This window comes from Chelonia mydas, chromosome 2, assembly GCF_015237465.2.
Source record: "Chelonia mydas isolate rCheMyd1 chromosome 2, rCheMyd1.pri.v2, whole genome shotgun sequence".
NCBI classification, from domain to species: domain Eukaryota; kingdom Metazoa; phylum Chordata; order Testudines; family Cheloniidae; genus Chelonia; species Chelonia mydas.
Window position 1 is genome coordinate 230,341,111 of NC_057850.1, and position 23,857 is coordinate 230,364,967.

Below are 23,857 nucleotides of genomic sequence, written 5' to 3' on the forward strand. Positions count from 1 at the left end.
CCCCTTTCTCTCCTTGTTCTTCAAGGCTGCACCCACCTACAGCCCACATAGTTTCCAACCAGCCATTCTTCTTACCCTCCCCCACTTCCTGGATATACACTTGGGTCATTTTGCAAAACATCGAACTGATCTATATTATCAAATTGATATACATGTTATTTTAAGTCTGTTTTTGTATTCTAGAATTATAGAAATGTAACACTGGAAGGTACCTCGAGAGGTCTTCCATTCCAGCCCAATGCAATGAAACAAGACCAAGTATACCTATACCATCCCTGGCAGGTGTTTGTCCAACCTTTCTTAAAAACCTACAATGATGGGAATTCCACAACTTCCTTTGGAAGCCTATTCCAGACTTTAACTATCCTCATAGTTAGAAAGTTTTAATCTCCCTTGCTACAGATTAGGCCCATTACTTTCTGTCCTACCTTCAGTGGACATGGAGAACAACTGATCACAGTCCTCGCTACAGCAGCCCTTAACACAAGGGTGGCCAACCTGTGGCTCCAGAGCCACATGCAGCTCTTCAGAAGTTAATATGCAGCTCCTTGTATAGTCACCGACTCCGTGGCTGGAGCGACAGGCACCAACTTTCCAATGTGCCAGAGGGTGCTAACTGGTCAACCCCTGGCTCTGCCACAGGCCCTGCCCCCACTCCACCCCTTTCCACCCCCTCCCCTGAGCCTGTCGTGCCCTTGCTCCAGCCCCCTTCCCCCTCCTCCCCCAGAGCCTCCTGCACCCCACGAAACAGCTGATCAAGAGGTGTGGGAAGCGAGGGGTAGGCGCTGATTGGTGGGGCTGCCAGTGGGTGGGAAGCGTTGGGAGGGAGCTGATGAGGGGCTGCTGATGTATTACTGTGGCTCTTTGGCAATTTACATTGATAAATTCTGGCTCCTTCTCAGGCTCAGGTTGGCCACCCCTGCCTTAACATATTTAAAAGACTTAACAGGTCCTCTTCTAAGACTAAACATGCCAGTTTAACCTTTCCTCACAGGACCTTTTAGCACTTTTGTTGCTCTCCTCTGGACTCTCTCCAGTTTATCCACTTCTTTCCTAAAGTGTGGCCCCCAGAATTGGACACACTACGCTCCACTGGAGAGGTCTCAGCTAGAGTACAGTAAGATAATTACATCCAGTGTCTTACATATGACACTCCTAAGGCACCCTAGAATTATATTAGCCTTTTCCACAACTGCATCACATTGTTGACTCACATTAAATTTGTGATCCACTATAATCCCCAGATCCTTTTCAGAGGTACTTCCACCTAGCCACTTATTTGATTATTCCTTCTTAAGTGTAGTACTTTGTACTTGTCTTTATTGAGTTTCATCTTGTGGACTTCAAACCACTCGTCCAATTTGTCAAGGTCATTTTGAATTATAATCCTGCCCTCCTAAGTGCTTGCAACTCTTCCCAGCTTGGTGGCATCTGCCAATTTTATAAACAAACACACTCTCCACTCCATTATCCAAGTAATTAATGAAAATATTGCATAGTATTGGACCCAGGACTGATCCCACTAGATACAGCCTTCCAACTTGACAGCAAACCATTGATAACTACTCTGACTACAGTCTTTCAAACAGTTGTACACACACCTAACAGAAGTTTATATAGACCACATTTCCCCAGTTTGCTTATGAGACTACTTGTTGGACCATGCCAAAAGCCTTATTTAAAAAAAAAACAAAACAAGGTATCTCACATCTACTGCTTCTCCCACCCACAAGGCCAGTAAGCTTGTCAAAGATGGAAGTTAGTTTGGTTTGGCATGATTTTTTCTTGACAAAATCCATGCTAGGTATTTCTTATAACCCCATTATCCTTTCCTTGCTTAGAAACTGATTGTTTTATAATTTGTTCCAGTGTCTTTCCAGGTATCGAAGTTACGCTGACTGATCTATAATTCACTTACTCCTCACTGTTCCCCTTCTTAAAGATAGGTACTAGTTTTGTGCTTCTCCAGTCCTCCGGGACCTCACACATCCTCCATGATTTCTCAAAGATAACTGCTAACAGTTCCAGAATTGCTTCAGGTAGTTCCCTAAGTATCCTAGGATGAATTTTGTAAGGTCCGAAGGACTTGAACACATTTAACTTATCTGAATATTCTTTAAATTTCTTTCCTTATTTTAGCTTGTGTTCCTTCCCCCTCATTAAATGTTAATTGTGTTCAGCATGTGATCACAATTTACCTTTTTAGTGAAGACTGAAGCAAAACAGGCACTAACCACTTCAGCATTCTTGGTGTCATTCATTATTAGCTCTTCTTACCTGGTGAGTACAGGACCTAACCTTTTCTTTATCTCTCTCTTGCTCCCAATGTATTTCAAAAACCTCATTGCCTTTGCTCAGTGTAACTCGTTTTGTGCCTTACCCTGATTTTGTCCCTAAATGCTTGTGCTACTCTTCTGTCCTCCCTCTTTAACAATCGTCCACATTTCCATTTTTTGTAGGATATGGTTTTAATTTTCAGATCATTAAGGAGCTCTTGATGGAGCCATATTGGCCTCTTACTATTTTTCTTATCATTCCTTCACTTTGGGATAATTTACACTAGTGTGTTTAAGACTGTCTCCTTGAGAAACTGCCAGCTGTCTGGAACTCCTTTTTTCCTTAGATTTTCTTCCCACGGGACCTTACCTACCATTTCTTTGAGTTTGTAAAAGCCTGCTTTTTTGAAGTCCATTGTCCTTATTTAGGCGCTCTCAGTCCTTTCTTTTCTTAGGATCATGAAACCTATCATTTTAGCCCAAATTGTCTTCCACCTGGAGATTTGCTATCAATTCTTCCCTTTGGGTCAGAATTAAGTCTAAAATGGCTATCCCCCTGGTTACTTCCTCCACTGTCCTTCCTGAACAAGCTGTAACAGTCTATACCAACGTTCCAATCATGAGACTTATCCCACCACATCTCTATGACTCCAATTAAGTCATAATTTAGTTTATGTACAAATACCAATTTTTCTTGTTATCCCCGTAACATTTCTGCATAGATATCTAAGATGTTGAGCTGATTTCCCTCTTGCTGCTCCTATTACCCTATTGTAATTTTTCATGTTCCTCCTCACCCCTCCACATCTAACCTTCTGCTAAGGTAGCCTATTTTAATGCTTTTCTGTAGGCTTTTTTCACCTTCGCCCTTTGAATCTAGTTTGAAGCCCTCTTCACTAGGATGGCAAGTCTATACCCATAAATCTCTCCAGCAACACCCTTCAGACCTATAGCTATGTGCCCCACCACAAAAATCTATGAAGGGCACTTTTATTTGTTAGGGTCTCTTGGAGAAATGAAGTTTCTCCATGACTCTGTATTGGATATACGCCAAGCCACAAAAGTATTTGTGAAGTTAACAAGAAAAAAAAACTGGAACTCCATCTCCCTTAAAGTCCTTGTAAATTGTCCCAAAAATATATTTCTCCCTGCGGTTGAAGATGTGGCACATGAAAGTTCAAATGGATTGTTTTCGCTCAGCTACACGACTCCTCTTCCCCCAGTAAACTGCAGACAGGGGCCTCCACGCCTCTAACAGAGCCTGAGCTATAGAGGCAGCTGGGAACAAAGTCAGCATCATGTGACCAGGCAAGTCTCAGGACCATAAGTGATCTGCAAACCTACTTTAAGAACCACAGGCACAGATCTTTATGATTTTTTTTTTTAATAGTATTTTAGATTGGGTTGGAATGCCCCACCTCCTAACCTTTACACTGAAGAGTTAGTTTCATCACAGAAATTGCTTAAGTTTTTCATTCTGGCAAAGAATTGTGATTAGTCTTCACTAAAATCAGACCTGAAAATGTATCGCAGTTACTTACATTTTAGTTTTAACATTTGTAAGATCTAGTTAAAATGACTGACCAAAGGCCAACTTGGATTTCATAGGTAGCTGTCTGACTAAATAGGTCTTTCCCAACTTTCAAATAGTGTTACTTAAGTTATTCATATGGTAAGTCACTCAGTTGAGGACTGATGATTTTCATTAAATTGTTAGCCAGCTTATTTTTTTCCTCTTTATTCTAAACGTTTAGAAACTCAAGATTCACAAAGTACACTATTTGGTGATAGATGAATTGACAGCCCATCATGTATTGCTGTAATGCACTGACACAGGCAAATGAGTACTCAAAGGTATTAGTTGCTGAAGTCCTCTTTTCAGCCTTCAACTGAAAGGTCCACACCAGAGAATACTTCTGTATCTCACGGTACGTTTACACAGGGATAAACGCTGGCCTGGGTCATCTGATTTGGGCTCATGAGGCTCAGGCTGAGAGACTAAAAATTGCTGTGTAGACATTCAGCCTCGAGCTGGAGCCCAAGCTCCACCCTCACAGGGTCCGAGAGCTTGGGCTCCAGCCCAAGCACAAAGGTCTACACAGCAATTTTTCAGCCCCGCAAGCCTGAGTCAGCTGACCTGGGCCAGCAGTGGGTTTTTTATCCTGGTGTAGACATACCATCAAAGTTCTCAAGAGTGAGGGGCTAGAGTTCTAAAAATATATGTATATTTGTATATTTCTAAAAATATATGTATATTTCCCAGTTTGCTGTATAGGATGTTGATCAGGTGGTTTCACAGTTTGTTTGAGAGTGTGTGGCACAATCTCTCAGCATAGTCTGTGTGATATGTAGATTGTAATGGATTTTTTACCTTTAGTCCTTTGGTCTGATGTCCATCTGTTTGCATTTGGAAAGGAAGATGTCTGTCTGTATCTGTACGAGTTTTTTCAAGAAGTTGATGGATTTCCATTCCTTACAGCTAAATTCAGTGCCTTGCATAATGACATATCACACAAACTGCGAAACCACCTGATCAACATCCTATACAGCAAACAGGGAAAGATTAAGAATGAGCTCTCAAAACCGGATACTCTCATAAAAAACCAAGCTTCCACACAAACTTCCTCATGGATAGATTTTACAAAAACTAGACAAGCCATTTACAACACAAACTTTGCTTCTCTACAAAGGAAAAGGGACACTAAACTATCTAAACTGCTACATGCCACAAGGGGCCACAGCAATGGTTCCCTTAACCCACCCAACAATATTGTTAATCTTTCCAGCTATACTCTTAGCCCAGCAGCAGAGTCTGTCCTATCTTGAGGCCTCTCCTTTTGACGCTCCAGGCCCATGAACATAACACAGTTCTGTGGTGACCTAGAATCCTACTTTTGACGTCTCCGATTCAAAGAATATTTCCAACACACCTCTGAACAACACACTAACCCACAGAATCCTTCCTACTAACACTACAAAAAGAAGGATTCTGCATGGACTCCGCCTGAAGGTTGAAACAGACTGGACTTCTACATAGATTGCTTCCGTTGACATGCACAGGCTGAAATTGTGGAAAAGCAGCATCACTTGCCCCATAACCTCAGTTGTGCTGACCACAACGCCATCAACAGCCTCAGAAACAACTCTGACATCATAATTAAAAAGGCTGACAAAGGAGGTGCTCTCATCATCATGAATAATTTGGAATATGAACAAGAGGCTGCTAGGCAGCTCTCGAACTCCACATTCTACAGGCCATTATCCTCTGATCCCACTGAGGATTACCAAAAGAAACTACACCATCTGCTCAAGAAACTACCTGAAAAAGCACAGGAACAGAGTTGTGCAGACACATGCCTAGAACCGACCAGGGGTATTCTATCTGCTTCCAAAGATTCATAAACCTGGGAATCCTGGACACCCCATCATCTCAGGCATTGGCACCCTGACAGCAGGACTGTCTGGCTATGTGGACTCTCTCCCCAGGCCCTATGCTACCAGCACTCCCAGCTATCTTCGAGACACCACTGACTTCCTGAGGAAACTACAATCCATCGGTGATCTTCCAGAAAACACACTCCTAGTCACTATGGATGTAGAAGCCCTCTACACCAACATTCCACACGAAGATGGACTACAAGCAGTCAGGAACAGTATCCCTGATAAATGTCCCGGTAAACCTGGTGGCTGAACTTTGTGACTTTGTCCTCACCCACAACTATTTCACATTTGGGGACAATATATACCTTCAAGTCAGCGGCACTGCTATGGGTACCCGCATGGCCCCACAGTATGACTTAGAACAATGCTTCCTGAGCTCTCATCCCTTAATGCCCCTACTCTACTTGCGCTATATTGATGACATCTTCATCATCTGGACCCATGGAAAAGAAGCCCTTGAGGAATTTCACCATGATTTCAACAATTTCCATCCCACCATCAACCTCAGCCTAGACTAATCCACACAAGCGGTCCATTTCCTGGACACTACTGTGCTAATAAGCAATGGTCACATAACCACCACCCTATACTAGAAACCTACCGACCGCTATGCCTACCTACATGCCTCCAGCTTTCATCCAGACCACACCACACGATCCATCGTCTACCGCCAAGCTCTACGATACAACTGCATTTGCTCCAACCCCTCAGACAGAGACAAACACCTACAAGATCTCTATCAAGCGTTCTTAAAACTACAATACCCACCTGCTGAAGTGAAGAAACAGATTGACAGAGCCAGAAGAGTACCCAGAAGTCACCTACTACAGGACAGGCACAACAAATAAAATAACAGAACGCCACTAGCTGTCACCTTCAGCCCCCAACTAAAACCTCTCCAGAGCATCATGAAAGATTTTTACAACCTATCCTGAAAAACGACCCCTCACTCTCACAGATCTTGGGAGACAGACCAGTCCTCACTTACAGACAGCCCCCCAGCCCAAAGCAAATACTCTCCAGCAACCACATACCACACAATAAAAACACTAACCGAGGAACCTATCCTTGCAACAAAGCCCGATGACAACTCTGTCCACATATTTATTCAAGTGACACCATCATAGGACCTAATCACATTAGCCATGCCATCAGGGGCTCATTCACCTGTACATCTACCAATGTGATATATGCCAGCAGTGCCCCTCTGACATGTACATTGGCCAAACCAGACAGTCTCTACACAAAAGCATAAATGGACACAAATCTGACATCTGGAATCATAACATTCAAAAACCAGAAGGAGAACACTTCAACCTCTCTGGCTACTCAGTAAAAGATTTAAGGGTGGCAATTTTGCAACAGAAAAGCTTCAAAAACAGACTCCAACGAGAAACTGCTGAGCGTGAATTAATATGCAAACTAGCTACCATTAACTTGGGTTTGAACAGAGACTGGAAATGGCTGGATCATTACACATGTTGAATCTATTTCCCTAAGTTAAGTATCCTTACACCTTCTTGTCAACTGTCTAAATGGGCCATCTTGATTATCACTACAAAAGTTGTTTTTCTCCTGCTGATAATAGCTCATCTTAACTAATTAGCCTCTCACAGTTCGTATGGCAACTTCCAACTTATCTCTGTGTGTGTGTGTGTATGTGTATATATCTCTTCTTACTATATGTTCTATTCTATGCATCCAATGAAGTGGGCTGTAGCCCATGAAAGCTTATGCTCTAATAAATTTGTTAGTCTCTAAGGTTCCACAAGTACTCCTGTTCTTTTTGCAGATACAGACTAACACGGCTGCTACTCTGAAACTTATAAATTCTGGAGGTTGTTATGGAGCACTCCTTGGTACTCTGTGGGGGCTCTTCTCTAGCAATGGCATCTACATCATTTGGGGCACTTACAGGAGGCCTTGCAATTCCAAATGACTGTGTATTTTTGAGGTTAAATTCCTGCAGAGGTTCTAGTCATGAGACTGAAATTGGTTCCTTATTCACAGTTCTTTATTCATAGTCCCCAATTCCTTATCCAAAGGCCAAAAAAAATTTTAAATCACCTTTTTAAAAAAATATAACCAAAATTAGTCAATTATATATAACTTATATTAATAATTATTCAATTAAAAAAGCTAGCCTTTGTCTGGCTCTACATGACAAAATACTTCTCAGAACATTCCAAATGACACATCCCCATGACCATCCCATGTTCTGAAGTAGTTGGGACATGTCACTCCCTGAAACAAAGCTTTATTCCTGTGCTATATGCTGACATGTTGCATCCCCAATTCACTTCATCTTGTAAGTGATGCTTGAAGAAAGAACATGGTTTTGAATGGCTGTGACAAAAATACTTCTTGGGTCACCTCAAGTGACAAGTCTGACTGTTACGAAGAGATCACTCCAGGAACTGAAGCTTTGATTCTGGGCTAAATGCTACCAGGTGTTTTACCTCTGTTTCTAATTTCTATTTTCTTTGTAAGCAAACATAATATGCATGTAAAAGTCATTAAAAGCAACCAATATTCAACCAGTTTCTTGCAAATCCATCTATGTTTTCACAAATTATATGGATGGTGACAAATAAAGAAGGCTATAGGAACCCTGGTTTGTTCTTAGACAAATTATGAACAGGAAAAATGGCTAAATTTACCTGCAGGCAAGCCAGGAAGCAGAGTATGCTTCAACTTCCATCTGGCGACTGGACTATAGCTACTAGAATTTCTTTTGTTGCTAACCATGATTAAAAAATGAACTGAAACGCCAAAAATCTGAAATGGCATCTGACATTTCACTCCATATTCTTTATGAAAATATGCTTATGATATGCATATGACATTACTGAGATATACTTTATGCAAGATGGGTCTTGTAATGTATCATTGGAAAGGTTATGATTTACTGAATATGATTATCTAATTTGTATACATGTATCATTTCTGTATCTAAAATTAGGATTATGGACTATGTAACAATTACAACTGGGTGTGTATTGGGAAGACCTACCCACCAGACCATCAAATTTGATGAGCCATCAGGAAGGAACAAAACCATGAAAAGAAAAGGAGTACTTGTGGCATCACTGCATCCGATGAAGTGAGCTGTAGCTCATGGAAGCTTATGCTCAAATAATATAGTATGCATCTGATGAAGTGAGCTGTAGCTCACAAAAGCTTTTGCTCAAATAAATTTGTCTCTAAGGTGCCACAAGTACTCCTTTTCTTTTTTGCGGATGTAGACTAACACGGCTGCTACTCTGAAACCTGTCAAAACCATAAAGATGCTAATCTCTCTCCCTCCTGGGAGGCATCCAGGGATATAACTGTGACACTACTAAGTCAGGTGGTCTTGTCACCGAATACTAAACATTACCTGGGACTTCCTGTAACTTTCCACTGGAAGGGAAGGGGGATCAAGTTTGGGAAACAAAGGATTCCTGCCTTATGTAAATTCTATTTAAGGGTGGGGAGGAAGGCAAACGGGACTCCTCCTCTCCATGGCCTGTCTGCCCAAAAAGAAAGACTGCTAAAGCCACCTGAAAGGAAGGCAGGGCGGGAGTCCAGACTGAGATAGGGGTCCAGTCTGAAAAGAAATATAACTGGAACTCTGAACCACAGAAACTTTGCAACCTGCCTAAAATAACATTTAGGGTAAGAAATTATATTTTGTAACCTGTTTCTTAAGTATATTGAGCTTAGCTTGCATACTTTGGTTTATTTGCTCAGTAATCTGCTTTTTTCTGTCTTATCTCTTATATTCACTTAAAATTCAAGTTTTGTAGGTGTTAAACTTATTTCTTGTTTATAACATAACCCTGTGTGTATAATTCATAATTGAAGGGCGGAGGGGGTAAGAAGCTGTGCATACCTTCCTCCACGTTGATGGAGAAGGCAGATTTCATAATATATCTTTGGGTCTGCACTCCAAGGGAGGTGGACACCTGAGTGCTGGGACAAGTCCTTTAAACTGAGCTTTTCCAGAACTGATCTCAGTGTCTGTTTCATTTGGCATGGCCCTGCCTGTGTGTGCGCTGGAGGAACCTTAATAGTTTCGCTCCGCAAGACAGGTAAAAAGGGTGCCCAGGTTGGCATCATAGGCAGGCTCAGTGGTATCTTAGCACATCAGGTGGCACTCAAAGGGGGGGCAACCCGTCACAGCATCATTTAGAAGAGAATACTGTAGTGATTAAAACAGAGAACATCTGTGCAACAAACCAAAGCAATTCAAAAGAGCATGACAGACTTTAAAATTGTATGCATATTTAAAAAATTAGAAAAAATGTTCATCTCTTTCTTCAGTGAACACCCAAGAGAAGCAATTTAAGACAGTTTTCCTTTTTTGTGATATTGAGCCACCTCCAGGGCTGACAAGTAGGGGAGATGGGGGGGACAATTGTACCAAGGCACCAAGCTCAGGGGGCTCTCGAAAAGTCTGTAAAGTCTGTGTGAATAAAGTATTCGTATCTCCAGAAATAAATTTGACTGATGAATACAAGCAAAGAAACGATGAATTCAAGACTGAAGTACAAACTAAATATAAGCAAAGAAAACATTGTCAGGTTGTAATAAAAATGCAGTAAAGAAGCTAGAAAGATAAGTTTCTGTATGATTTATTTAAATATTTTCAACTTATAATGGTGCTTTTCTTGCCTTTTTCTTAGCAAATGAATGAATATCATTGAAACTGACCAATCTTCCAGACCACTTTGCAAGAGCTGCTAGGCCATTAACTCTTGACTGACCCATAGTTGCACGGTGGCAGTTCTCCACACATTTGAGCACACTAAAACATCTTTTATGCTGGCCCCAGAGCCTGGTATACAGCAAAATAGGTGAAGTGCAACAATCAGGTTGGGGCAGAGGTTTCAGAGAGATTTCATGCAGTTTATTTAGTAAGTAAAATGGCAACAGTATTTTTGGGCCAATGCCTTCTTTGTGAACGTGTTTGCAAAACACCAATTCCTCTTTTATATCACCAGAGATAGTGCAATAAAGTTTCAGAATGATGAAAGGCATGGAGGGTAACTTCAACCTTTTCAAGGAAAATCCATGAAAATTCAAGTTTTGACAAATATATTATGAGTGGAGTGAACCGTTTGAGGCCACCTACAACAGAGACTACAATGTCAAAGAAAATACCCTCCCATAAAAGTGTCCTTTACAGGCTTGTCTTGGTTACCTGCACCATCACCTTTGTTTTTGGATGGGTGTGTTGCCCCTGGAGAATCAATACCAAAGTTTTGCTGCAACATGAACACATTCATCATAAATTTCATTCCATTTCTCTCACAATTGTGCCAATTCAGCGAGAAGGCCTCAATGCTGTCTCTTTCAACATCAAGCATAGCATCTCCATGCTGAAGGACCAAATTCCATTCATTGACGGTGATTAGAATTTTCAGCCAAACTGAGGAAAGTAGAACATCAAAAGTTAACTATATGTATATTACCAGTCCAGCAATATCACTTCTGGTTTTGGCAGTCAGGCTTAATTCAGACAACTCATTCAATGCCATCTGTAAGCCTTTCAGGTTCTTGGCAAAAGAACACAGACAATCAATACACCCAGTCCACTGCATAACTGACATTCAATGGAATGAATCAAGACTTTGCCATTGCTATCGGACATGTGCTGAAAATACTGTGCAATGGCTGAAGGTATCCAAAGAATGCGATACAATCAATTGATGACTCAGCTGAATCAGCACAAACCAAGTTCAAAGTATTCAATCCATGTGGAGAAAAACATCCCCGAGGATTCTGTTGAAGTATTGCCTGACCTCCAGAGGCCTTTCCTGCCATATTGGTACAGCACCATCATAAACTTGACTACAACAGTTTGAAATCTAATCCATATTCACCATGGTGTTGTGAATCATTTCTGCGGAGCAAGGAGGGGAAAGAGATGGAGCACAAGCAGGGCCACCATGGCCCAGGCATTCGGTGGCAGGTTGGCGGTGGCTGCACCAAGGGAGCTTACCTCCCCTGGTCTATTATACCCGTCACCCATGCAGCGGTGATCTGCAGTCCACCCACTTAGCGGGACTAAGGTAGAAAGAACACCCCGAGTTGCTGCATCCTGGGGAAAAGTCAATATGGAATGCAATAAACAGCATGCTACATCACTGCTATCCAGTTCAATTTTTTCTCCATTTGAAAAGCTATAGGAAAGACGCACACAGGGAAACTGCTTTCCTTAGGTATCCCTTTCTGGGTGGATTTTTCTTGTGCAGTTATGAAGCACAAATCTGTTTATGTCACCATGTTTTACAGGCACTGCACGTGAAAGAAGGTTCTTAACAGAAAAATTAAGTGATTCATGTTCATCCTTATCCTCTAAATGTTCTTCCTCCTCCTGCAGATACAGATTTCAAAGAATTACCATCATCTTTCTCTCCTTCACCATGCCCTGGTTTTCATCCAAAATATTCTAGAGTTCTTTTCCCTCTTCTTGTTCCGCAGTTTTTCTCTACTTTCCCTTTCTTCTTTTCTGTGCCTGACTTGTATACACGCTTCATATTTGATGGTCTGAGGGTAAGCAAAATTCAGCACAGTGTTACCAGCATCAAGGAAATTTGCCTATATCTAGGCACCAGTTTCCAAACAGTACTTACCAATCACAGCTGCTGCAGGGACCAGGAAAGTGCGCTCTGTCCTCTCCCTCCCCTATTCTTGCAGAATGGGAGTGGGGGAGGAGGGAGCGAGCAGAAAGAGCCACACAGCTCAGGGGATATCCACTCCCTCCTCCCAGCCTGTGGACAGGGACAACTCCTCTGCTCCCTCTTCCTCACCTCTCCCTCCCTGCAGCATGTGGTGATTGGGAAAAGGAAGTGGGGCGGGGTGGAGGAGAACTTCAAGCTGCCACCCTAAGCCTGAGAGGGGGAGAGTGGGCTGGAGACCCTCATGGAGCTCCAACCTCTGCCTCTGGGGGTGTGAAGAATCCCAGGAGCAGAGGTGAGGCTATATTGGCAGAATTGACAGGGGGCTGAATTGATGGGAATAGACTGATCTATTAGGGAAAAGGGGGAATTGTCAGATCTAGTTATGCATTTTTCCTAACCTGATGGAACTGACAATTAAACACAGCTTCATTATCTTTTTACAATTGAGTCCATATTTCAAGAATATAGTTTTAGTGAAAGTTTCTGTCTTAGATAACTATATTATTGAACCCATCTGCAGTAAAGCATACCCGAGGGTGAAACAGGATGGAGCGGGGTACCAGCAAGCATGATGTACCAGAACACTAAATTTGTCTTGACAGGCCTGGCCAACTCTATTTTGCCACTAAGTCACTATACAAAATAAAGACAAAGTGATGAAAAGAGCAATGTTTTATTATCTGTGTGTCTGCAGTTTAATACTATTTTGTAAATTGCTGTTTCTCATTTGTGCATGTGAAAGCTGCAAAATATTTATAATCTGCTGTATTTAGTATATAACTAGCAAAGTGTTAAGTCTGTTTTCTTTTAGGTATTATTCATGATATACAACAGGGGTGGTCAAACGTATGACCCTCTGAGCCACATCTTCAGTAGTTTCAGAGTTAGGATGTGCCTGCCGGGGCTTGGGGCTTCAGCCCGTTCCTGCTGAAGCCTCGAGCCCTGGCAGGCACACCCTGTGGGGCTGAAGCCCCGAGACTCTCCACCACACTGGGCAGAAGCCAGAGATTGCAGGTGTGTGCCTCCCCTGATTCTTCCCAGGCTTTGCTGGCCTCATCCCTGCACAGCAGCTGCTGGAGCCAGAAAGCTGGGAACTACAGCTGGCCATGGGGAGAGGCAATGGCAAACAGCTGGGAGCTGCAAAGAAAGTTGCTGCTTTTCCTGGTGCCTCTCCCCACAGGCCTAAAGCAGCCGCCCCCTCCCTGCAGCTCCCAGGTATTTTCCACTGCCTCTCCTTGTAGAGCTAAGAGCCTCAAGGAGGGGCTGCTATGGGTAAGTTGGGAGGGGGATCATGACTCAGGTGGGGGGGGGGGGGACGGACACACAACCTTTAACTTGTGCCCACCCAGCAGGCAACACTCATCAATAGCAGAAGCCCCTAGCCTCATCACACCGCTGCAGTGCAGAAGACCCAAGTACTGCCCCCACAGTCTGGTAGGCAGAGAATGGGCAGGGAGCCACAATTTAACTTTAAAAGAGCCGCATGTGGCTCACAAGCCATGGTTTGGCCACCTGTGAACTATATAATAATGCTGTATGAATAATATAACTTATTAAACAGTAGTTCTGTGTGTTTGAGTTCCACATGGAACTACTCCTTTCAGTTTGGAATGACTCCAGTTTTAGAAGTGGAGATCAGTACAGAAAACGGTTTATTATGAAATGCAGGTAAACTTCTGTAATCTCTTTAGATAAAACTGAATTGACACACTGGCAAATCTGAAGACACAAATAGTTCTGAAACAATTCTGTAGGGACAGGCACTGTAAAATATTTTCATACTACAGTTTTTATTATTAGTGTAATGATGGCAGACTGCAATATGATATATTGCTGTTGTTGATATAGTTGGTATTTCCTTTTTAGAGGAAACTTTGTACCATAAAAAAACCGACTACACATGTTCTATCATGACCTTAACAAGTCAGGGACGGCATCCTAACCCATGAGATAACGCACTTGTGACACTTTAAACAAATATTTAAGACAGAGGTGGGTAAACTACGGCCCGCGGGCCACATCCGGCCCACGGGACCTCCTGCCCAGCCCCTGAGCTCCTAGCCCGGGAGGCAAGCCCCCAGCCCCTCCCCTACTCTTCCCCCTCCCGCGCAGCCTCAGCTCACTGCACCACCAGTGCAATGCTCTGAGCAGCGCAGCTGCGAGCTCCTGGGGCAGCGCAACTGCACAGCCCAGCCTGATCCAGTGCTCTGTGCTGAGTGGCTGGCTCCAGCCAGGCGGCGCGGCTGTAGCACCGCCAGCCACCGGTGCTTCAGGCAGCGCGGTAAGGGGGTGTGGACAGGGAGTAAGGGGGCGGGTGTGGATAGAGGGCAGGGGAGTTCAGGGTGGTAATCAGGGGACTGGGAGTGTGGACAGGGGTCGGGTGGTCAGAGGGCAGGCAACAGGGGGGTTGAATGGGGGGAGTGGTTCCAGGGGGGCAGTCAGGAAGGGGACGGGGTGGATGGGGCAGCAGGGTGCAGTCAGGGGCAGGGGTTCCAGGGGTAGTCAGGGGACAGGGAAAAGGGGTGGTTGGAATGGTCAGGGGTCCCGGGGGGTAGGGGGAGGAGCCAGAAAGGGGGGGGGGGTTGGATGGGGCGGTGTGGGGCAGTCAGGGGACAGGGAGCGGGGGGGGGGAGGTGGATGGGGCAGGGGTCCCGGGGGGGGGCATCAAGGGGTGAGAAGCGGGGGGGGGGGGGGCGGCGCGGCAGATAGAGGGCAGGGGCCAGGCCACACCTGGCTGTTTGGGGAGGCACAGCCTCCCCTAACCAACCCTCCATACAATTTCCGAAACCCGATGCGGCCCTCAGGCCAAAAAGTTTGCCAGCCCCTTGTTTAAGGCAATTAAAACAGTTGACAATACTAATCCATACTGTTATGTTTACAGCCTTACAATAGATTAATAAAGAAATTTGAATCCAATCCTGTGTTATCAGAAAGCAATGGTTCAGGAAGTACCTATCAAGTAATCATTCTATCTGGAAGATTGACTTACTCTCAGCATTCAGGATGAATTGATGATGCCACCAAGGGGGAATACGCACAAGAGTCAATCTTCTGAGCCTGAAACAAACAGAGAAAAGCCCAATTCTATTGTGACATCTGTCCTATCCAGAGAGTTGATAGTACTCGCTAAACTCATTTTTTTTTTCTTTTCATACCAATAGAGAACCTACAGAGCTCTATTTCATGTTATTTAAACCATGCTTTTTTAAGCATCGGAAAATAAGAGGATGGTTTTCCTCTTCTCAAAAAAGTATGAAAACTTAGGGAAACTCTTGTTTCCTGGAGAGACTCTTTAAATTGCCTAGATTTTAAATGTATCTAAAAACCACCCAGGCCCAATTTTGTCCCATAAGACTGTAAATGTCATCACTCTGGTTAAATGCATAACTACACATCAGCTAACTGAACACTGAATTGAGGTCCAGCGGCTTCTCAGTGAAATCACTCAAGACAGGCATATAGTCAAAACATCCACAAGATGTCATATGCTTGCTTTTAACACTAGCACACATAGTAAGATATAAATCTTGACTGGAAACTTCTCATGTGAAAGCCTTCCTCCACTTGGAAAGATTTGTATTGCAAATAAATCCTCTAGGACACTTCATTTTTCACTTGTACAACTTCTCAATCCCCTGCCAAATGCAGGTAACTCCATGCTCCACTTGTGGAAAGTCAGGGGATAATTTTGAACACCAGAATTAGTATAGTGCACTTACAGTTGTCCAGAAACTGTTATACATTTGGCATAAGAGAGCTGAAATGCCCATCCATAAGTAGCATGTCCTGAAAGCATTACAGCACTGTGCATTACTTCACAGTGTCTATTACACGGTGTACTTTTATACCCATTCACATAATGTTTGTTCCAATGGATGCTTCAAGCGATTCTATCCAGCACTAGCTCATGCACCATGAGGAGCAGGAAACAGACCTAACAAATGAGATGGAGAATCAGAAGCTTCCCCTTGATCAGTTGCCAGAGTGACTCAGACCCTGGATCCCCTTATTATGCTGAACACCTTAATTACCAGTGCCAAAAAAGCAATAAGCTTGATTTATCTTTTCATTTTAATTCTTCTATTCTTTCAAATTACTGAGATGCAAAGTAAAAGCAATAAGCTAATGCTTTCCATCTCCCTAGGATCCAAAGATGGGAGGATCCAGGCCCAGAGGGAGTTCACACTGTTCCTAAGTGTCCAAGCCAGTCTCCCTCTCTCTCACCCACCTTTCAAAACAAAAACCAAAACAAAAAATGCTATGCAATGTGGACCCTGCACGATGTACTTCTTCTCAAGGGCTAGAGGGATAGGACAAGTGGATAATGAAGTGCAAATTGGATCTACTTGGAGAGCACCAAAGCAGCTTTTCTGTACCTCTTAGCTAGTGACCTTATTCTATGTTCTTTTTTTAAGATATAAAGAGCATGGGAAATGCTGATGAGGGAGATGGACTGCTGTGGAAACCCTTGGGGCTTCTCTATACTGGCACTTTACAGCGCTGCAACTTTCTCACTCTGGGGTGTGAAAAAACACACCCCTGAGCACGGCAAGTTTCTGAGCTGTAAAGTGTGTCAACAGTGCACCAGCTCGTGGAGGTGGGTTTTTTATAGCACTGGGAGAGCTGTCTCCCAGCGCTATGCCACAACTACATAGCCACATTAAAGCGCTGCCGTGGCAGCACTTTAACGTTGCTAGTGAAGACATGCCCTAAGTAAAGCAAACACATATGAGGGAGGAGGGCTTGCTTGTATGTGGCCATGCATCTGGCCTTTGATTTTTGTTCACTGTTTTCCAGATTAATCCCTTAGGGGAATTTTTTTTAAGTTCTAAATAAGGCCTTATTTTTAATTCTATTCTTGCATCCTCCTATGCTGCTCTGGAGGTGAAGCAACTTAGAGCAGCAATGGAGAAAGAAATGGACAGAGTTGAATCCACAGAATAACCTCAACTACTCTAAGAACTGCATGCGCCCAATTTGAACGGTGACCAAGCTAACGTTCTGGGCTGGCAGGAGCATTGCATTGGAAAGCCTAATTGTATTGATATAGCTCTTATACCAGTGTTGGTTGTCTGTCTGTACTGGTACTGCAATGATGCAGTGTCAATGAAAGGCAACAGTGCCTAGCCTTGCTCCAAGGAAATGCCGAATCAACAGCAATATGAACATCTATGTACACTGTAAGCAGTCTTGACATACAAAGTATTTCATGTGGTAGTGAATGCAACACCAAAATTCTCTAGTATAGGAAAGACCAAATTAGGTTAGCACAGCAAATAAACCCTAGCTTCTGGGGGGGGGGAAGGGTGAGAAAACCTGGATTTGTGCTGGAAATGGCCCTACTTGATGATCACTTTAGATAAGCTGTTACCAGCAGGAGAGTGGGGTGGGAGGAAGTTTTGTTTCATGGTCTCTGTGTGTATATAATGTCTTCTGCAGTTTCCACGATATGCTATGCATCCGATGAAGTGAGCTGTAGCTCACGAAAGCTCATGCTCAAATAAACTGGTTAGTCTCTAAGGTGCCACAAGTACTCCTTTTCTTTTTGCTTCTAGGAATAGAGAAGTTTTGTGACACCAAGCTTTTCTGCTCCACATGGGAAGAAGAGGGGATCTGAAAACTATACTTCGAAGAGCTAGAGTAGCAACTGGGGAAGTGAGGAAAGAGTCCTGAGATAGCTAGTGCAACCAAGGCGCAGTGAGTTAAAAACAGGTGTTTGGAGATAATTTATAGGAAGTGGTGCCATCCTGAGAAGCTGCTAATCTTCACCAAAACCAATCCCATGTTCTGGTACCTGCAGAGCTCCTAAGATAAGTGTTCAACCTGCTCTGGCTCTCACAGGGGTGCTGGAACAATTTTTACAGTGGGGATGTTGAGAGCCAAACCATAAACCCTGTATGAAGTGATTTCCATTATAAGCCAGAGGGTGCAGCAGCACCCCCCACACACACACACACCTCTAGTTTCAGCACCTATGGGCTCTCACCTGGTCTGGCTCATAAACATGCAAGAGAGATGTTCCACAGCTGGAGATACCTGTCCTGTTGAGATCCTGAACTCTGCTGAAGCAGCAGCAGCTCTTCTCACAACAAGCACTCACCCCAAAAAATCTCCCCCACTGAATGCAACTACTATCTGACCACCCTCGACCAAGCCAGAGACCAGTCATTTACACAGCAATCTCTTTTTAAGAGGCATAGGGCAGGAACAGCACATGTACTGCAGGTCAGGACTCAGGAATAAGTTCTTGCTGCTGTGCCAGTACAAGTTTGCATGGCTGCTGCACAGAATGTGCCTGGCTGCAGCCACTGACATAAAATCCCACAATGAATTCACTGAAGCAGCTTTCAAATAAAAGAAAAAGATACCCCAATAAAACAAATACAAACTGCTCCGAACAAATTATAGGGGGGAGGGATAGTTCAGTGGTTTGAGCATTGGCCTGCTAAACCTAGGTTTGTGAGTTCAATCCTTGAGGGGGCCATTTAGGGATCGGGGGCAAAAATTGGGGATTGGTCCTGCTTTGAGTAGGGGGTTGGACTAGATGACCTCCTGAGGTCCCTTCCAACCCTGATATTTTATGACATTCTATGACATAACAGTACCTGCTATACTTCCAAAGGTCGGTTCTACAGCGAGCCTTGTGCAGAGGAAGGCTGCCCTCTCCCTGAATTATAGGGGCTCCTTTTGAGCCCACAGTTCCCAGCTGCTCCCTCCTCCTCACAGGCCAGTCAGTAACTCTGGGGGCACAGGGCACTGGGTGTTTTTCAGACAAGTGGGGAGGGAGCTGAAAAGGAGGGAGAGATTAAGCACATGAAAAGATATTGTCTAAAACTGAAACAACTCCTGAATTGCCAGGGTCAAGAGAAGAGATAGGTATCTCAGCAGATTCCAGTGACAGCACCCTCCCTCAGGCACTCAGGAAAGAGGAGTGTGCTGGTTTTTACAAGCACAATGCTGAAGAGGAGTTGCAGCTTTCATAATGGCCTCTAGCTACTGGACATATTCTCCAGTATAGCCAGGGTTCTGTAAATTTTTTAAGACCTGCTAGAAATGCAAAAAAGTTTTAAAATGTATGTACTTTATTGCCCTTGTTTTCATATTCCAAAGTACGGGTTTCTACACTGTGCCCTTCTGAAACACCAATTACCTAAGTTTGACACTTGAATAGTATGAAGACTAGTTTCCAGAATTAGCATTATGCCCTAGAGTGCTTTATTTTTTCCATCTAAAGATCTTCTACACTTTCCACAGTATGCATCCGATGAAGTGAGCTGTAGCTCACGAAAGCTTATGCTCAAATAAATTGGTTAGTCTCTAAGGTGCCACATGTACTCCTTTTCTTTTTGCGAATACAGACTAACACGGCTGTTACTCTGAAACCTGTACATATGAAGCAAACTTTTATTTTAAAAAGGAACATTCATGTTCACTGTGGACTCAAATCTAAAACAAATCTAGTTTACTTTTCTCTGTATTGGCAGTTTACATATTTTCATTCTGATCAGATTGATTAGTCAATTTCATTCTCAACTCCACACCAGTGCTACAATGTTTGTCTTATGAACACAACAGGGAAACCTTAAATCAGAGTAAAAGTTTTAACTGAAATGTCAACAACAATGCAAACCAACTCTTTTATTAAAACTTAAAGTGACTAGCCTTAAATCAAGTATTGCTTTAAGACAACTTCTGGAGACTACAAACACGGTATAGTTAACCATTCTGAATGAAGGCAGGCTTTGCACAATCCTACTAGGATCATTTAGCTTATGCTAAAATTAATTCCCAAGTACAATAAAATGGGAGATTATGTCCTTTCTGACAATTTGAGCCAACAAAACAAGCAAATGTTACTTTATTTCAGACAAGATTTCATTTATGACTAAATACTTCTACAAATACAACAAGTAACAGATAAAAAAACAATGCACAAAAAGCAACATTGCAGATGACTTTATATTGCATGAACTCCAAAAATTCTAACTACTGTATTTAGTTTAAAAGTGACAATTTCTACACATAGTCAGCAAACATATCTGTTCAACCTGCTACTATATCAGTAAGTAAATCCTTCTGATAGGAGGTCCTTCATTTACCAAGATAACCAGGTTAGAAGATAAAACCACAAATCTCACTAATGACATTTAAAACTTTGAGCAGTTGAGCTTTCTAAGAACTGTTGTTCTATTTGTTAAATACTGTACTACAAAATGAGCAAAGTAATTAAGAGTTTAGTGAAGTGTTCCAATAGATTTTAATCAACTATTAAAATATTTAAGTGCAAATTGGATTCAAAAAATGTAAATTTAAGATGACCACCAAGCAGATTACATGCATTTAGTGAACTTGAAAAAAAACCTTCTTATTGAGGAAAGGGGTTTTATTTTTAAATGGGCTTGTAAAATATTTGATTTTCTCTATTATCAGAATATGGTGAAGTCAGTAGATGTGTCCAAGGTGGTAAGTTTTCCAGACAGAAAAATACTTACTTACTGCTGTTCAAGTTTCCCCAAACATTTTAGAATAAATAGTGAGGAAATGAACTTTTAAAGAAGTCTGTGGCTTGACCTAAGAGTAGCCTGGAAATGTAGGGAGATGCTTTGTTATGACTATAAACTAAAATAAAGGTGGAATTATGTTTTCAGGAAAGAGAACATAGAAAATTAAAGTTGGGTCTGCCCGCCACCCTTTCCAACTCACAGTAAACACAATTTGTGTTCTTTGCACACAGTTGAACAAGTGAATAATCTTATTTATAAACTCCATCAAGACTTGCCTGCTGTTTGTTTTATTAATGTCCACATATTTTATCCGTAAGGAGTTTGTTTCACAGAATTGAATTAAGTTATTTTTATGCAATACCTCATGGTACCAGTGACCTATAAATTAAAGTTAAGAGGTCTCCTGAGTTTAGCTATGTAGTCTGATGTCACTCAATGATTTATTCACATCCATTACTTCTTATAAATTAATTCTCCTTAACTATTCCCAGTGGTGCCTTACGTTTTAAAATAAGAAATGGCTGCAGCACTATACATAATTAAAGGAACTTCTCCCCTTACATGTTGACCCATCAAGTTAAATTTATAGTTCATACACCATGGAGAGGCAATGCAATCTAGTGGAGAAAGCACTGGATTGGAACTCAGGAGACCTGGGCTCTATTCCTGACTCTGCCACTGGCCTGCTGGGTTAGCTTGGGTAACTCACTTCACCTCCCAATATCTTAAGTTTCCCCATCTGTAAATGGGGGAAATGACACTGATCTCCTGCGTAAAGCACTTTGAGGTCTATGGATGAAAATCTGAGATATAAGAGCTAGGGATGATTATATTATGCACAAAGATTAGTGCAGTATTCAAATTACAACCATCTCCCCATATTATGGCACTCTAAAATATAAAGTATCATTTGAAATAAAAGATAAACAAGTATTCATAAAAAGAAAGTGAGATCATATAAAATAAAATGAGCTTTGTTGTGTAGAACAGCATTTAATCTTTGTGCTAACAAAAATTAAATCTACTCAACACTAACAGGAGCATTTCCTTGTAACATCTGCCTTCTCATGTCAACGAACTGATGTTGAATTACTGGTGACATCTTGGAATCTGCTTCCTGACAAACAAGGCTTTTGTATGTGTCTGGAAATACTAATTTAATGGGCAGCTAATCAGGAATCAAAGGATGCTTCCTCGCCCTAACCTGCAAACAACCTGACAAGTGGGCCTGTTGCTGTCCCTCCTATCTCCTCCCACCAGCCCACACTGAGACGATTCACTCTTCCCATTCATCCACCAGCAAAAATAAAATCCAGATTTGACGACAGATTGCCTCCCGTACACCAGTACCAGTCTGTTGGCGTAAAAGCACCCCAGCCTTGACTGCCACTTATGTAAAGCCTATGCAGGGGCAGCCTCCTTCTCTGCACACCCCAAATCCTCAGCCAGGTGACACTCTTAGTTTCCCACCACCCAGGGATCCCGTCTCAGAGAGCTACGGGCATAAGGGCAAACAATTAAAACAAACGTCTAACAAGCTTGATCAACTCTGAAGTCGTTATGAAACAGCTCAGACACACCAGCCTTGCACAGACCCCCTTCCCAAGACATCCCCGGCCCCTCGACACCGCTCTTCTCCCCAGGGCATCCGGCCCAGGGGCCCCCACAGACCCCCTCCGGGCATCCCCGGTCGCGAGCCCCCACCAGCCCCAGGACATCCCCGGAGCAGCCTCCCTGCCCCGTCCCCACACACGCACCTGCCCCGATTTGTTGGGGGCGCGCGCAGGGAGCCCCCACTCGCACCCCCAGACCCTTTGCCAGGGGTCTCAGTCCCTTTGCCAGCGCCACATTCGCAGCCCCTCCCGCCGTCACTCCCCCAGCCCAACAACCAGGGCAGCGCCCAACGGCCGGCGGGTCTCGGCCTCCGGCTCTCACCTGCCCTGAGCACAGCGAGGCCTCCGCGACAGACGCGGCTCCAGCTTCCTCTAGCTGAAAATCCCACCCCACCCAGCTACCATCCCGTCCGCCTCGCCTCGCCGCTCCTCGAACGGCTGGGGGCTGAGCCAGACAGGGCCTCCTCCCCTCAGGGGCGGGGAACGGGCGGGGGGTTGGAGGAGCGACCAGCCCCGTAACCGCCAGGGAAAGCTACTTCCTGATTGGCCGTGGAATGGCGCGAGCAGGCTCCTGCCCCGCCTACCAAAGCCAGCCATTTCATTGGCTGGGAAAGGTAACCCAAAGAGATGCCCCGATTGGCTGCCCGGACTCACTCTATCCCGCCCACCTGCGGCCACAGGACGCCAGGTGGAAAGCAGCGCCTAAGGAAGTGGGATCAGTGCCAGTGGCTACAGGAGGGGAGAGGCCAGGGGGGCGGTTTGCCCCAACTCGGGAGCAGGCTTTGCTGAACCTTACTTTGGGGAAGCCTCAACTTCTCTGCTGCTGATTATTTCTCAGTCTCTGGGCTCTCATCTCTTGGCCTTGTAAAATTGCAGCTGTAAACCATCATGAGACTGTGTCAGTTGGTGTTTCTTTTATCAAGGTTGTCAAATTTTGTTTTGTAACTGGATAGTAGGAGATTCATATTTACTTCTTCCTGCAGCTCCTTGTTCTCAGTACTTATAGCCACCCTTAACTGCGCTTCTAGTCTAAGAAGCTATTTACAACCAGCCATATTTCACATTTAACCAGCACTTTTACAATTTAATTATTCTCTGAAGCTGATGGGGAGCTTTGCACAATGGTTTTTTCCAAGGGCTTCTAATTTATGGAAAAAAGATTGGCTAAACACATACATAAGGTGGGGGCTCATTCCAGGGTACTTTCCCTCCACCTTAGCTGAGCTGGAGGGAAAGCTCTAGCCTAGTGGTTCTCAACCTGGGAGTTGCTTGTGGCCCGATCAGCACACAGCTGCAACCCATATGATATCTGCAGAGCCATACAGGTAGTATGTATATTGTGTGGATGTGGCCTT

At 43.6% G+C, this 23,857-nt stretch overlaps 1 protein-coding gene across 6 annotated transcripts in view; it reads right to left on the bottom strand.

Moving 5' to 3' along the window:
* Positions 1-23,058, bottom strand: part of MPP7 (membrane palmitoylated protein 7) — a 334,940-nt gene extending 311,882 nt beyond the window's left edge. For 2 of the 6 annotated variants that reach the window (XM_043541387.1, XM_043541384.1), the window contains exons 1-2: positions 22,825-23,056; positions 15,375-15,442 (exon numbers count right to left, since the gene is read on the bottom strand). Coding sequence is in view for 3 of the 6 variants with exons in the window: in XM_043541384.1 (XP_043397319.1) it covers positions 15,375-15,383 (9 nt within the window). In the remaining 3 variants the exon portion in view is untranslated. Of the gene's footprint in view, positions 1-15,374; positions 15,443-22,824 lie in introns of all 6 variants that reach the window. The other 4 variants (XM_043541382.1, XM_043541383.1, XM_043541385.1 and 1 more) reach the window with 4 other exon arrangements.
* Positions 23,059-23,857: the final 799 nt, after the last annotated feature.